Source organism: Caloenas nicobarica, chromosome 2 (assembly GCF_036013445.1).
Source record: "Caloenas nicobarica isolate bCalNic1 chromosome 2, bCalNic1.hap1, whole genome shotgun sequence".
NCBI classification, from domain to species: Eukaryota; Metazoa; Chordata; class Aves; order Columbiformes; family Columbidae; genus Caloenas; species Caloenas nicobarica.
In genome coordinates, this window is record NC_088246.1 from 57,364,845 (window position 1) to 57,379,881 (window position 15,037).

General features: G+C 47.3%; 1 protein-coding gene across 1 annotated transcript; it reads left to right on the top strand.

Annotated features, from left to right (window-relative positions):
* The first annotated feature begins 127 nt into the window (after positions 1-127).
* MRPL32 (mitochondrial ribosomal protein L32) lies at positions 128-2,594 on the top strand. The gene is made up of 3 exons (XM_065629663.1): positions 128-296; positions 1,027-1,208; positions 1,972-2,594. Exons 1-3 carry the CDS (start codon positions 173-175, stop codon positions 2,224-2,226), a joined length of 561 nt encoding a protein of 186 aa, XP_065485735.1. The 5' UTR covers positions 128-172; the 3' UTR covers positions 2,227-2,594.
* Positions 2,595-15,037: the final 12,443 nt, after the last annotated feature.

Sequence of the window (15,037 nt, forward strand, 5' to 3'; positions counted from 1 at the left end):
GCGCCAGGAATGCTGGGACGTGGAGTCCAGGTTTCCATCCCGCTTATGCAGAGACCTCCTCAGAGCACTCGGTTTCCCAGCAGGCTCGGCGGCAGGTGCACATGCCCAGTGCGCCCCCGGGCCAGCGACCGCCCTGCCATCTCCCGAGGCCTTGGCGGGGCCGTGTGGGACGATGGCGGCTCTGGTGATGGTTTTCTCTCCGCTGCCGCGGCTTCGCGGGCTCCTCCAGCGCTGCTGGGGGCGGCTGGAGCGCGGCTTCTTGCCGGGTTTCGCCGGGGACCAGAGCCCGCCCTGGGGTAGGTACCGGCCTGCTCCCTCCCGGCTGAAGGAGAGGGCGGCACCGCGGCTGCGGGGCCTTTTGTACCGAGGAACGGCGGCGGGAGGGGCTGGTGAGGGAGCGGGGCGAGGGGCGCGCCGGCCGCTCCTGCCTCCTCGCTTTGAGGGTGTCAATGGCAGCTGTGCCGTATTTCACAGAATCACAGAATGTCAGGGATTGGAAGGGACCTCAAAAGATCGTCTAGTCCAATCCCCCCGCCGGAGCAGGAACACCCAGATGAGGTTACACAGGAAGGCGTCCAGGCGGGTTTGGAATGTCTCCAGAGAAGGAGACTCCACAACCTCCCTGGGCAGCCTGTTCCAGTGTTCCGTCACCCTCACTGAGAAGAAGTTTCTTCTCATATTTAAATGGAATCTCCTGTGTTCCAGTTTATACCCATTACCCCTTGTCCTATCATTGGTTGTCACCAAGAAGAGCCTGGCTCCATCCTTGTGACACCCACCCTACATATTTATAACCATTAATGAGGTCACCCCTCAGTCTCCTCCTGTCCAAGGTAAAGAGACCCAGCTCCCTCAGCCTTTCCTCATAAGGGAGATGCTCCACTCCCTTCATCATCTTCATTGCCCTGTGCTGGACTCTCTCCAGCAGTTCCCTGTCCTTGAACCGAGGGGCCCAAAACTGGGCACAATATTCCAGATGCGACACAATATTCCAGCTGCGGACTTATTATTTTTTTTTTTATTCAGGACCAGCACTAGCTGTCCAAGCTCCAGCTTTTCTGCCAGAGCCAGCGAGCGATGCTAGAGAAAGTAACGAGACACCCAGCCTCTTAGACAGCATCTTGTGGATGGCCGCGCCAAAGAAGAGGCGCACCATTGAAGTGAACCGCTGCAGGCGAAGAAATCCCAACAAGCTTATAAAAGTCAAGGTAATCACCAAAGTTCTACAGGCTTGTCACCTTATTCACTGCTTGAGTAAGATTTATGCAAATCGTTTTTCATCTCACTTGTTTTAGGGCAGGGGTGTCAAACTCATTTTCACTGGGTCCACATCAGCCTTGCGGTTGCCTTCAAAGGGCCGAATGTAATTTTAGGACTGTATAAATGTAGGAGTAGTTACATTTACAGAGTCCTGAAATTACATTCAGTCTTTTGAAGGCAACCGCGAGGCTGATGTGTCCCCTGGTGAAAATGAGTTTAATACCCCTGTTTTAGAGAGTCATTGTAGTGGTCAATACTGATTCCAAAAGCTTTCTGGAACTTGTTTATAAACTTAAATCACATTGCAGTCTTCAAAATACTTTGTAACAGGTACATTCATAACGTGTGACTGTAGTTGGTGGTTAAATAAAAAGTGACAGTTTAAGTGCAAAACAACAAAACAGGAATTTTAGCTGAAGAGCTAGTAGGAAAAGCTTTATACTTTCTGTGCATCTCATTGAGTTGATAGGTCTTCAGTCTTCTAACCATCAACAGGCATAATGATTTAGGTATTGACTTCATAGGCTGTTTTTAGTAGAAGGTATTTGATGTAGCAGTACATTGTAGAATACATAGATGAATAAGTTTTGAAGAGGCAGTTGAATTTGTATGGTATTTCGTTTAACCTTTTTAGTAATTTGTTGTTGTTCTCTGTTTCTTTTGTTGTTATTGTTCAAATTAGAAAATTTACTATTTTTCACTGTTTTTCAGAGGAACATAGATGTTTGCCCTGAGTGTGGAAATCTGAAACAGAAGCATGTCCTTTGTGGTTATTGTTATGCAAAGGTCAAAGCAGAAACTCGACTGATACGGATGGAAATACGTAAAAAGGAGGAAGGACCATTTAATACTCCTACCGTAGAGACTGTCGTCCTTTATGATGGAGAAGAGCCCACAGAAAATGACAAGGGCAAGAGGATCATTGAAAGAGCCAGGAAACGTCCGTCTTGGTTTGTTCAAAATTGATGCTATAGAACTAATGCTCACAAAACCAGTTACTACAGCAAGAAAGATCGTGTTTTTCAAGAATGTTTTCCTTGTTTTGTTTTCACTCAACGTTTATATGGAAAACCTGTGAACTTTTGGGAACTCTTTAATCGTGTGTCATGTCATATGGTGTTGCAGTCAGATGCTTTTTCTGTAGCGTGCAGTGGGAAATGCTTCTCACTGATACATCATAGCAGTCAAGAATTAGAAATCAGGATCTACCTTGGGTTTGGACATCTGTGTACAGTACACTGAATAACTTTTATGTTAATGTGCTACGCTGGTTTTGTAAATAACTTTTTTTAAAAAACAAAGGGAAAACATTCACATGTTAAATAAAGCATTTCCTAGGGAAATCTGCCTTCTGCTTTTTGCTGCTTCTCTTTTGGAAGACAAAGAAACCAATGCCATTTTTGAAACCAATGTTGATTAGATACAAAGGATATTTACAAGGAAAGACACAGTCACCTGGCTGTTTCCATGGCTCTTAACAGAATCTGCCTGGATCTCTCCACAGTGCTGCTGTATGAGATACTCAGTGATATTCCTGGTTTTGAGTGCTTGCTATGTAGTATTTACACTTTTTCTGTACCAGGCAGAAGGTTGAGTGTTTCTTGCTGTTGTCAGTACACACAATAATTTTCTGTCTTAAAGGGATACAGAAAGACTTTACTCCCTGCCCCCCCCAAGTGCACCATGATTTCTTGAGTGAAATAACAAATTCAAATGTAATGCCTGGAAATCTGTTAATTTGGTAAGGATTGAAAGCTGATTCTTTGCAGCTGTTGCTGGTAGGGAGTCTGGAAGCTCAATGCTTGCAAAACTACAAAGAGCAGCATACAATGTTATGGGTCTTCTGCAGAAAGGGGCAACTCAGCCCTCTGCTGTGCATTGTTGCACTTCAGTGGTGCAGTTACAGCACCTCGCTGTGGATTTGCACTTGGGTTTTACCTGCACTGTAGCACCTTTGCATTTGAAATCAAGACTTTTCAATTTTAGGTTGGGATTTCAATATAGAAACAGCACCGTTTGCTACTACGGCTCAGCCAGTCTAATAGCTTTTGGCTGCCAAAACTGCAAGTCTAACCCCATGTTTCCTTGGCACTTGAGTGTATCTGCTCCTGCGCTGTCCTGGTTTGGGGAGCTGTGCTGACAGAGAACTGTTCCCTGGCTTTCCACAGCTTGGTTTTTAGTGGGTACCTCCCTGTAGCTTGGCTTGTGTCAGGGTTGCAGAAGTGGCAACGTGGGCAGTAGGACATATGGAAGTGGAGGACACAGAATCACAGAATCACAGAATGTTAGGGATTGGAAGGGATCTCAAAAGATCATCTAGTCAAATCCCCCTGCCAGAGCAGGAACACCCAGATGAGGTTACACAGGAAGGCGTCCAGGCGGGTTTTGAATGTCTCCAGAGAAGGAGACTCCACAACCTCCCTGGGCAGCCTGTTCCAGTGTTCGTCACCCTGACTGAGAAGAAGTTTCTTCTCAAATTTAACTGGAACCTCTGTTGTTCCAGCTTGAACCCATTACCCCTTGTCTTACTGTTGGTTGTCAGTGAGAAGAGCCTGGCTCCATCCTCATGACACCCACCCTTTATATATTTATAAATATTAATGAGGTCACCCCTCAGTCTCCTCCAAGCTAAGGAGACCCAGCTCCCTCAGGCTTTCCTCATAAGGGAGATGTTCCACTCCCTTAATCATCTTTGTTGCCCTGCGCTGGACTCTCTCCAGCAGTTCCCTGTCCTTCTTGAACTGAGGGGCCCAGAACTGGACACAATATTCCAGATGAGGTCTCACCAGGGCAGAGTAGAGGGGAAGGAGAACCTCTCTCGACCTACTAACCACACCCCTTCTAATACACCCCAGGATGCCATTGGCCTTCTTGGCCACAAGGGCACAGTGCTGGCTCATGGTCATCCTGCTGTCCACCAGGACCCCCAGGTCCCTTTCCCCTACACTGCTCTCTAATAGGTCATTCCCCAACCTATACTGGAACCTGGGGTTGTTCCTGCCCAGATGTAAGACTCTACATTTTCCCTTATTATATTTCATTAAATTTTTCCCTGCCCAACTCTCTAGCCTGTCCAGATCTCACTGGATGGCAGCACAGCCCTCTGGCATGTCAGCCACTCCTCCCAGCTTGGTGTCATGACACAGGACCACGCTTTCCAGAATAGCCTTTGTTTGTTTGTGGCTGAGCCAGTTATGGCTGTGGAAGGAGTGGGGTCATGCCTGCTGTAACACTTCACTGCTGCTTTCCTCACTCTGGGTTCCATCTTCTGACACATAACTGGCAGGAACAGATGTTAGCAGATATGTAGCATTTCATAGTCTAAGGGAATAATGAAAGCTGCTAAGTGTAAGCTGGTGTCATTTAGTTGACAGTATCCAACCAAAAACATAAGTTCTTTTTGATTTGTCCAAACAGGATTTATTCCAGTCCTAGGTGTTTTTCAGTTATTCAGAACTGTAGCCAACAAAAGGTGGCAAGCAGGAGGTCAGAGTGGAAGGTTTACTCTTGCCAGAGCTGCATGGGGTGAGACTGACATATTGGAGATGAGATTAGCCAAGCAATAAGACAGATACATTGTCCTGAGGGAAAGGTGTGTATGTATTTTAGGGAGAGGTGGTTTTTTGTTCCTTTGTCCACATGTAGGACCAGTTACACCTTACTGTCTTAGCTGCTTTTTATATGTTTATATTTTTGACAAAGGCTCTGTAGAGAAATAAGTGAAATTAGCCTAGGATCTTGAGAGTCATGGCTTAATTTCTCAGAAACAGAAAGTTATTAATAAAAAAAATAATCTCTAAACATGAGAGAGGAGTTGGTTTCTGCTAATGGAGTAGTAATTATAATTGGCAGTATATTGCATTAGTTTATTGAATTATAGTATCAGTGAAGCAATGAAGATGCTTCACAAACAGAGTTCTTATGAAACATGAGTGAAGTTAGCCTGTGTCAACACTAGACATTTTAAAATCCTTGCAAGGTCATGGTTAGGTAATGGACCATTTCACAGCCATACTGCTAATATTAGTACTGCATTTGTGCAATCCAGACAAGGGGAGATGCTTGACAATGTTTCATAGTGGTTTCTGAGTAATGTGGGGAGAACAGGTCATTAAAATATCTCGTATTCATGGTCTCTAAAAGAAAAAAAAAATAGAAGCACCTGACAAATACTGAAGTTTCATATATGCAATTGATATAGCACCAGTTAATTTTCCAAGAAAGAAATTGTCTTCAGTGAGAGTCGGAACAATTTAGTTTGAATGATTTTTCCTTCAAAAGAAGAGGAGTAAAGGAAAACTCAGTTTCATAGGTTTGTTTTATTAACATTGATGATACAGAGCTCCATCACTATTAAAAAAAAAAAGAAATGCCAGAATTCCTTTAAAACACATAGCATAGCATTACTTCAAATAAACCCTGCTTTTTATGTAGTTTTGAAAGAAATAAAAATTGCAATAGTGATAATGTATAAACATACACTTTTCGAAAGGATGTAAATTAAAACTAACAAAAACCAAGCTGGTTGTTACAAATATTGTACCCCAGAATCCATTTAGGAACAAAAACTATATGCTTCAGAGGAATTTCGCTTCAATACACTGGGAACCTGCTGGTGGTTGAAAAAGACATTATTTTTGTCTGAAATTTTCATATGATTAAATACATGTTATATTTTATTGTGTTTTTCTTCTATAGGGATTTTACTTAAAAATTATTTTAGTTTAAATTTTAGAAAGCACTAGGAAGATGGTGTCCTAAAATACAGGGATGCAAGTTGCTAAATTACTTTGTATCATACTAAGATCTACAGAGATAGAGATGATCTCTGGTGGTGATCAATTATGCTATCCATAGAGGCTGATAAACCAAGTTTCTCTTTAATCTCCCATTTAGCAAGGAAATTTTAATAAAAGATTTCTGCACAGTCCTCATCTGTTCTGTGGATCACACCATGCCAGCAAGAGCTTGCAGTCGATATCAAACATACTTCTTCAAAGCAGTAGGTGGCAGAGGAGTGTAGCTTTCTGGTAGGTGCAAAAAAAAGAGCCAAAGATCACTAGTGAGACAGGAGCCAGTGTCAGATTCAAGAAATTTGCGCCTGGGTAAGCAAAAGATCTGCAAAAAACCCTTGAATTTGCTAAGCATGAAGAAAAATACAATAGTTGGCATGAAATATAAACTAATCTGTTGTAATTCATTGTTCCAACTACATTTAATTAGGTCTATACTGAGAATTAATGTGCTAGCTTTTGTGTATGTGTATGCACTTCTGCCCTTCGCTGGGTGAATTATTTTAAATGGCAGTTGTACCTGTCACTTTCCCCTGCCTAACATAGTGGAGCTCTTTTTAGGCCTCTTAATTACAGACAGCTTTCTAAATTCTGTTGTTTTGTGTACTTGGTATATTCACCTAGTTAACATTTTATTTATGCAGCTAGAAAGCCATGCAAATAATAGGTCTGGCAGCATTCCAATCAATTTCAAGGTATAACTGCCTTGAATTTGCAGAGCTATAAGGATCAACTTGCAAACAGCAGACACAAAGTAGAAAGAAAAGTAAACCAATGTGGTGTTTAAATGAATAATAGTAGCTCAGAAGGGAACAGTAGATAGATGCTCTGTCAAGTTCTAACAGGTTTTGGTAGCGCAGCACTGATAAAGGTGCCTGTATCTTTAGAACTTGTTAATTAGTATGTAAAAAATACATTAGCGAAATCCTTCCCTTCACCTCACGTGACTGCACTGTGTAATTTATACAGTGAACTTATACAGTGAATGAGGATCAGTAAATACAAGTCATTTCCAAGTAATTTGTGTAACAACCTGCCAAAGGCTTTAAGAATGGGGCCAAATGGGAGCAAAATCAATGAAAGAGGATGAGAAAGAAGTAGGCTCTGCAGCAGTGCTGGATCTGGTTTTGCCTAATCCTTGGAAATTCTGTTGAAGTCATTGGAGTATAATTCAAGACAGAATTTGCTCCAGTGTACTCAAACTCTGGACATATGCAAATATGAAAGTATATGTATTTTTAATGCAGAGCATGTACCTGTGAAACTGCTGCTGGACACCAACAGGATTGAGTTTACAGCTGAAAATTAAGATTGCGTTTGATGAATGTGGTAAATTGAGTCTAATCAGTTGATGCTCAACTTTTGATCACAAAAATGATCAGAGGGCTGGATCAGAGGTTTCCTACGTGGACAGTCGGAGAGAGTTGGGGTTGTTCAGCCTGGAGAAGAGAAGGCTCCAGGGAGATCTTATTGTGGCCTTTCTGTGTCTAAAAGGGGCCTATAAGAAAGATGGGGAGAGACTTTTTAGCAGAGCCTGTTGTGACATGGCAAGGAGTAATAGTTCTAAAGTAAAAGAGGGGAGATTCAGGGTAGACATGAGGAAGAGAGGTGATAGATGCCCTGTCTCTGGTTACATCCAAGGCCAGGCTGGACGGGGCTCTGAGCAACCTGATCTAGTTGAAGATGTCCCTGCTCATCGCAGGGGGTTGGACTAGATGACCTTTGAAGCTTCCTTCCAACCCAAACTATTCTGTGATTCTATGAAAGGCTTAGGCTGGAAAACCCTGCAGGTCCACAGGGCTGCAGCTGTTTGGAAGAGGGAGTGAAAGGAGGTTGGACCCAAAACTGCACTGAGACTGGGGCTAGTGGTAACAATAACGAGAGATTAGGACTCAAACAAGTCACTAGGCTTTTGTTGCTCATAATTTAACTGAGTCTGGATGGATTTTCAGGGATGGTGAAGGATGTGCCGCCTCCTGACAAATCTCACTTCCCTGCTCCAGAAGTCAGGGTTGCTGCAGCTGGCCAAAACGCCTGCATCATCTCACACAGTACGGTTTGGGTTTGGTTTGCTGCATTATCAACAGGTTTATTGTGACCTTAAAAGACAAAGCTTTGAAAGCACATTAAGACTCCACAGCTGTGTTCCTCCATTTTCAAGATCTACCAACCATTTTCTGGCTTATGTTCCTACAGTAAATTATTAGAGGCAAGGGCTGTCTCAGATGATATGTTCAGAGCTAAATATGAAAAGTCCCATCACTTGATTTCTAGGTGCTACAGTAATAAAATCCCATTTTTCTAGCCATACTGCTAATTTTAAGGTAGGATTGGCAACGGGGCCACAATGCCAGCTCCTTCTGATCCCCAGTCTCCATAAAAATTTATTGCATCATGAGTTGTAGCCCCCTTTTCCATCTTGCAGCACCACTTTCAGGCATGATATGTCAAATATGCCCACGTAGAGATTCCATATGCTGTTTATAGTTTAGTTTGCTTTGTCTTTTTAAGAAGTTTTTCTACCCTGCACTTAAGAACATAATGAACCACAAAACTTGCATTGAAGAAGTCAAAGAATCACTTTTCCCACCTCATATCAACTGTTCTGTAACTACACTTCTCACTCTACAAAACCTTTTAAAATGTTACTTCTTAAACAGACAAGTGGTTCGTTCATACATGATGGCATGAGGTCAGCTGAATTCTCTTGAGCTGATGGTGGAAAAACATGATTGTTCTTAAAGCTGTCTTTGCAAACTCCTTCATTTGAGCCACAGCACAGAGTTTCGCTGAAGTCTGATCAAATGGTTAATTGCAAAGACAAGCCCAGCCCATTAAAACTATTGTTCCTCCATCTCTGAGAATGAGGACCCTTTAATGTTACCTTAATATACAATAGTTTCACCCCAGCTAACCCACTATATACAAAGTCCATAGTTGTTGCAGTGCGAAAGAATTGCCCTTCAAGTTACGATGATCACTGAAAAAAAAAAAAAAGCCAGACAGCTCAGTTTTGAAAACCCAAATGTGTGGTCATGCACACAATCTGAAGTCATATGGTCAACATATGATGATTTCTCCCAGGAGTGCAGTGTGTTTTACTGTAGGTTGGTTTGGAGTGCTTTTGATTTCTTCATCCCTAAAAACTCTGATATTTTAATAGAAATAAAAGCAAGAATCATATGTTACCTTTAGACACCATATCATCATATTAGAAACTCTGAAACCACCTAGCTAGCAGCTTATTCTGTCCTAAGTCCATTCACACTATGAATATTTGAAACGATTTTGCACTCTCTTTGAACAGCTTTACATAATATGAGCTTCCTGTCACTGTTTGTTCCCTTCAGAGCATTTGAGGTTTTAATAAAGACATACTTCACCAAAATGCATCAGATAGAAGCTTGAGGGTGCAAATGTTTTAAGGACAGAACAGATTAAAACCAAAAAACCACACTCCCTGACTAGCAGACATAGAAAAAGGAATAATATTTCAAATTTTCAGAAAACAGAGCTCGATAGCACAATTCCCAGATATCCTTGGGCAATTTCTCAACTTGACGAAGACGCTGCTCCCCAGCCAGACACTTCCGGGAGGCTAAAATAAAAGGGCTACATGGCTCATGTAGAATTAATATGACTATGAACCAATCTGCACAAAGCAGAGGTGGGCTCAGAGGTCCATCCCCATGGTTCTCAGCACCAACGCTGTGCCAAATTTACCACCTTCCACATCCCTGTCAGGCAAAGATTATCTTGTAGGTGACACACAACAGCCAGCAGGCACCCGGGTTGTGCTGTCAGCGTCTGTCCCTCATTAACAGCTCCTGAACCACTGGCCCAGAGGAATATGCATTTCCAATGCAATTAAATTGTTAAAAATCCCAACCCAACCAAACAAACAAAAGAAAGGATGAGGATAAAGCTGGGAGACCAAAATTACTGACTGGCTGAAGAGAAAGTGCAGGGCTTGACTGTCCTGCACTCCCAGGGAAGTGAGTGTGGGACACGGTGGCAGCACAGAGCTTGCAGGTGTCCCCTGGCACAGCGGTCAGGGTGGCATCACTGCAATGGGAGGAGAGCAAAAAGATAACACGAATAGGAAGGCAAAGGACCGAAAGCCACAGGAATTTGGGCTGCGTGAACCCCATGGCTGACAGAATTTCTTGTATTTAAATACAGGCCAATGAAACTTACCTCTGAATTCCCTAGCAAGTGTCAAGTGCACCTGGCCTGCAATGAGGTGTTCTCGGAAGGATGCACACTGTACACAAACATGTGGCTTACAGAGGCATGGCATGTTAGAAATCTCTATGAGGATGAGAAAACAGTTGCTCTGGTTTTGGTACTTGTCTCTCATTACCAACATTGTGCTAAAAGAAGCAGTGGTTTGTCTCAATCATTCATAAATATCTCAAACTAATCTAAAGTAAGAAAATTCAATCCTTTCAAATCCTCCTGATCACAGAATCACAGAATGTCAGGGATTGGAAGGGACCTCAAAAGATCATCTAGTCCAATCCCACTGCTGGAGCAGGAACACCTCAATCAGGTTTCACACGAACATGTCCAGGCAGATTTTGAATGTCTCCAGAGCACAACCTCCCTGGGCAGCCTGTTCCAGTGTTCTGTCACCGTCACCATGAAGAAGTTTCTTCTCATATTTAAGTGGAACCACACATGTATTTGACTCCTTTGTTTCGACTTCTGTGAGGTTCCACCAAAATTCATGTTCTCCAGTGTTTCTCTGCAAATAGCTCAGCCACAAATGTTTATCTTTATTATTATAAATGAAGGAGGCAAAACTGCAGCTGTGTCTATTTTCCTTAGGTGGTCTGATCACAGTTGCAGTCAGGTTAAACCTGTCTCCTCCCTGCTGTGCAGAAGACATTTGCCCCGCAGCATCAACCTGGGTTCTCGGTCTCTTGGAGGCCACGTTGTTGCTGTGGAATGCTCCCCGCTTGCTGATTCCTGCCTGCTGCCCACTGCTGCCTGGTGGTGTGCCAGCCCTGGCTGGCAGCTTCCTTGCCCACCAGGTTTTCCAGGGTTGGGCCATCATCTTCTTCTTTTCTTAGGGGGGCTGTTGTCCTGGGGAGAGGTCTCATGCAGTTTGGGGGTGCTGGCTGGCGCGGGGCGCTTGGCCTTGGTGCCGCCTGCCTCTCCCCATCTGGTCAGAGCCACCCCGAGCTGCCTCTGCTGCATCTCCTCCTGGAGCTGGTCCATGTGGGATGGATGGCACTGGGGGGCAGGCGTGGGGCTGCCCAGGGGACTCAGCACTGGGATCTGCAGGGGGCTGAGCAGAGGACTGTTCAGAGGGTCCTTCAGGGCATCCTTCCAGGGACGGGCCACAGGAGTGTCCTCTGCAGTCTGCCCTGAACTCTCTGGAGAGCTCAGCTTTGAAGTCTCCAGGGGACTCATTGGAGGCCAGATGGGGAGATCCATCACCCCAGTGCTCATATTCCCCTGAGGATCCCTCACGGGGCTGTCTGGCACCCCCCAGTTGCTGTAAATGTCCTCCAGTATTGCTGCTGCCAGGCGGGCCTCATGGTAGTCGTCATCCAGCCCATGCTCCAAGATGTCGGGGACTTCATTGAAGGAGGTGGTGCTGGCCAGGCTGTCGAGGGCATCAGCGAAGATGTTCTCCCCATCCAGGAGCATCTCTGCCACCACGTGTTCCTTCTGGCAGCCGCTGTCTGCCCTGTACTCCAAGAGGTGGGGAAGCTTGTTGAGGGAGGTGGTCAAGCGGGGGACATCAGGGACAGCAAAGAGCACCCTCTCCGTCCCACTCTACCCCCTTCCCCATCTGCTTGGGACAGCTGCTCTCCACCACCTACTTGGAGAGGTTGGAGAGCTCATCAAGGACCTCTGCAGTTGTGCCACGACCTTTGGTAGTTAAACTGGTGTCCCTGCTGTCCTCTAGACGTGCCACCAGGGCTTGGTCCTGGGGACCAGTGCTCTCTGCCACATAGTCAAAGAAGTCATGGAGCTCGTTGAGGCTGTTGGGGAAATCAAGGATGTCAGGGATGGTGTCCTTGCTGTTTCCCAGCCCCACAGCCACCACTCAGTCCTTGGGGCAGCCACCCTCTGCCACGTACTCAGAGAGGTCAGGGAGCTGGCTGAGGAAGGTGGTAGAGTTGGGGCTGTCACCCATAACCTTGCCGTCCCCCAGCCCCAGTGCCACCGCTCACTGCTTTGCGCAGCCGCCCTCTGCCACGTACTCTGAGAGGTCGGGGAGCTCATTGACGAAGGTGGTCAAGCTGGGGCTGTCGGGGACATCAGGGACAGCATCCTCGTGCTCCAAGGTGTCGAGCCAGGCGAGCAGGTTGTTGATGGTGGTGTCCTCGGCCTGCTCAGCCGCCTTCACCGAGGCCTTTCCTGGCTCCTGCTCGGGCTGATCCACCGACCTCTCCAAAGCTGCCAGTGTGGTCACCAGAGCTGAAAAAGCAACCAGAGCCAAGCCAGGCCCGGGGTGATGCAGCTTTCCTCAGCTTGGCCACCCACCCACGGGCTCTGCCTCCCCCCAAAACTCACCTGTAGGCTCCAGGGTGGTTGTGCCAGCTGACGGAGCCAGGGGGGACTGGTGGGGGCTGGCAGCAGGGACGCTGTCCTTGATGGCCACCCCGTCCTTCTTGGAGGCCTTTCCTGGCTCCTGGGTTCTGCTGGGCAGGGTGTGGGGCACAGGGGGGCCCTGCCCCCGCTGAGACGTGCGGCCACGGCGTGGTGGGGGGCCGGGGCGGGCAGGGCCGGGCAGCTGGCAGGAGCCCGTGGGGTACAGGGGCTGCCCCTGGACCATGGCCAATGGCTCCAGCCCCAGGGGCTGGTGTGGGACCAGTGTCCCCATAATCACCTGCTGTCCCCAGGTGTAGGATGGGGGACAAGGAGCAGGCACAGAGGGGAGCTTCACCCCTTGGGGGAGCTGCACCCCATGTGAGAGCTGAACCCCGTGCGGGAGCTGCACCCCTTGAGGGATCTGCATTCCGTGGGGGATCTCCTCTGCCTGCACCCCATTGAGGAGCTGCACCCCTTGAGGGAGCTGCACCCCATTGAGAAGCTGCGCTCCTTGGGGGAGCTGCACCCCTGGGTGAAGCTGCATGCCATGGCAGACCTGCACCCCTTGGGGGAGCTGCACCCCATTGAGGAGCTGCACCCCCTGGGGGAGCTGCACTCCATTTAGGAGCTGCACCCCTTGGGGGAGCTGCACCATCTGCCCCAGGGCCCCCGGCACCCCCTGCCAGCCGCTGGCCTGTGCCAGGTGGTAGGTGGTGGTGTGGACCTGGGCTGGCTGGGAGGACACCAGCAGCCCTGGGACAGAGGGCAGCACACGTGCAGTGACTGGTGGTGCCATCGCTGGGGTGCTGAATGTCACACTTCTCCCTTTTGATGCCGTTGGCAGACGTAGAGGGAAGCTCTCTGTTGGAGGAAGCAAAGAGGGGTGATGGGGTGAGATACTGCTGGGCAGAGCCAGTTGTGGGGGTTCACTGGAGGGCAGGAGCACCAGTTAAAAGCAGGAGCTACTGCTGGACCTGCCATGGCAGTTGGTCAGTGTGGGGTTCGTTGGGGGCAAGCAGGCTCCATCCCCACGGCCATTTTTCTGCCAGCACCTGTCTCAGCCATCTTTTAGAGGGTTTGGGTTTTCATACCACAACTCCCCATCGCAATGATTTCCTATCCTGCTGCTGATTGCCTGAACTTGCCAGACCTTGCCAGACCTAGCCTGGCCTGCCTTGAATGATGGATTCCCATCATCCTCATGAAGAGCAGCCTGACACAATTTCTCCTCGTGTCCAAAGTCCTTCCAGCCCGGTGATGAATCTCCCATCACACCCAATGGAACTCACCACTGACGCTAAACTATGGCAAGGAAGCTCTGAAACCTCCCCCAGGACGAGTCCTGGTACGTCACCTGTCTGAGCCACGGCACTCAAACGGGATGAGGATGAGGATGAGGATCAAGATGAGGAGGAGGGCGAGGATCAAGGTGAGGATAAGGATGAGGATGAGGATAGCCTCGTCGTCTACTGCTGCTGATGGCAGTTAGAGAGCGTCACAGACACTCGTGGTCGCCGAGCGTGGAGAGCGCTCAGAAATCCGGCAAGACAGGTCGACTGTCAGCTGCCAGATGGCCTTGGGGAGAGAGCATCGGGTTGTCATGGAAATGCATCATGACATCACAGAGGCTTTGGGAGCCTGGGTGGTGCATCTGTGCTGTTGTGTCACCTGGCCGACCTGGAGCTGGGGATGTCCCGCAGGGCTGAAGGGATATTGGCGCCTGAGGAGACGAGGAAGTAGAGTGGAGAGTGGTGATCACACCTCTAACTTACAGAGTTTTCTTGAAGGTTTTCCACAGCTGTGCATATGTGCCTTGAATGAGAGCCTTGCTCCCTGCTGCTCCTTCACACTCTCATGAAACAGATTTTCTTGTTTTCTTCCCCTTTTTTGTGCTTTCCTTTCCATACAGCTAATACACTCAAATCATGCAGAACATGGAAAATTGTCCTTTTTTTTCTACGCAAGCTATTTTTTCCTTCTAATTAAATATTTGGAAGTCCTTTTGATGAAGCCCAGGGTACGATTTGACTTCTGGGATGGTTATTCCATCGTAGAAGGCCACTCGGTTGGTCAGGCAGGACATGCCCCTGGTGAAGCTGTGCTGGCTGTCTCGAATCATCTCCCTGGCCCCCATGTGCCTTAGGACAGTTTCTAGGAGGATCTGTTCCGTGATCTTCCCGGGCACAGAGGTGAGGCTGACAGGTCAGTCGTTCTCCAGGTCCTCCTTTCTACCCTTTTTAAAACTGGATGCCATGTTTCCCTTTTTCCAGTCACCAGGGACTTCACTGACTGCCAGGACATGAACAATGGCTTGGCAACCCCATCAGCCAATTCCCTCAGGACTCTGGGTACATCTCATCAGGCCCCCTAGATTTACGTACGTTCCGGTTCCTCGAGTGGTCATGAGCCAGATCCTCACCTACTGTGGGAGGGAC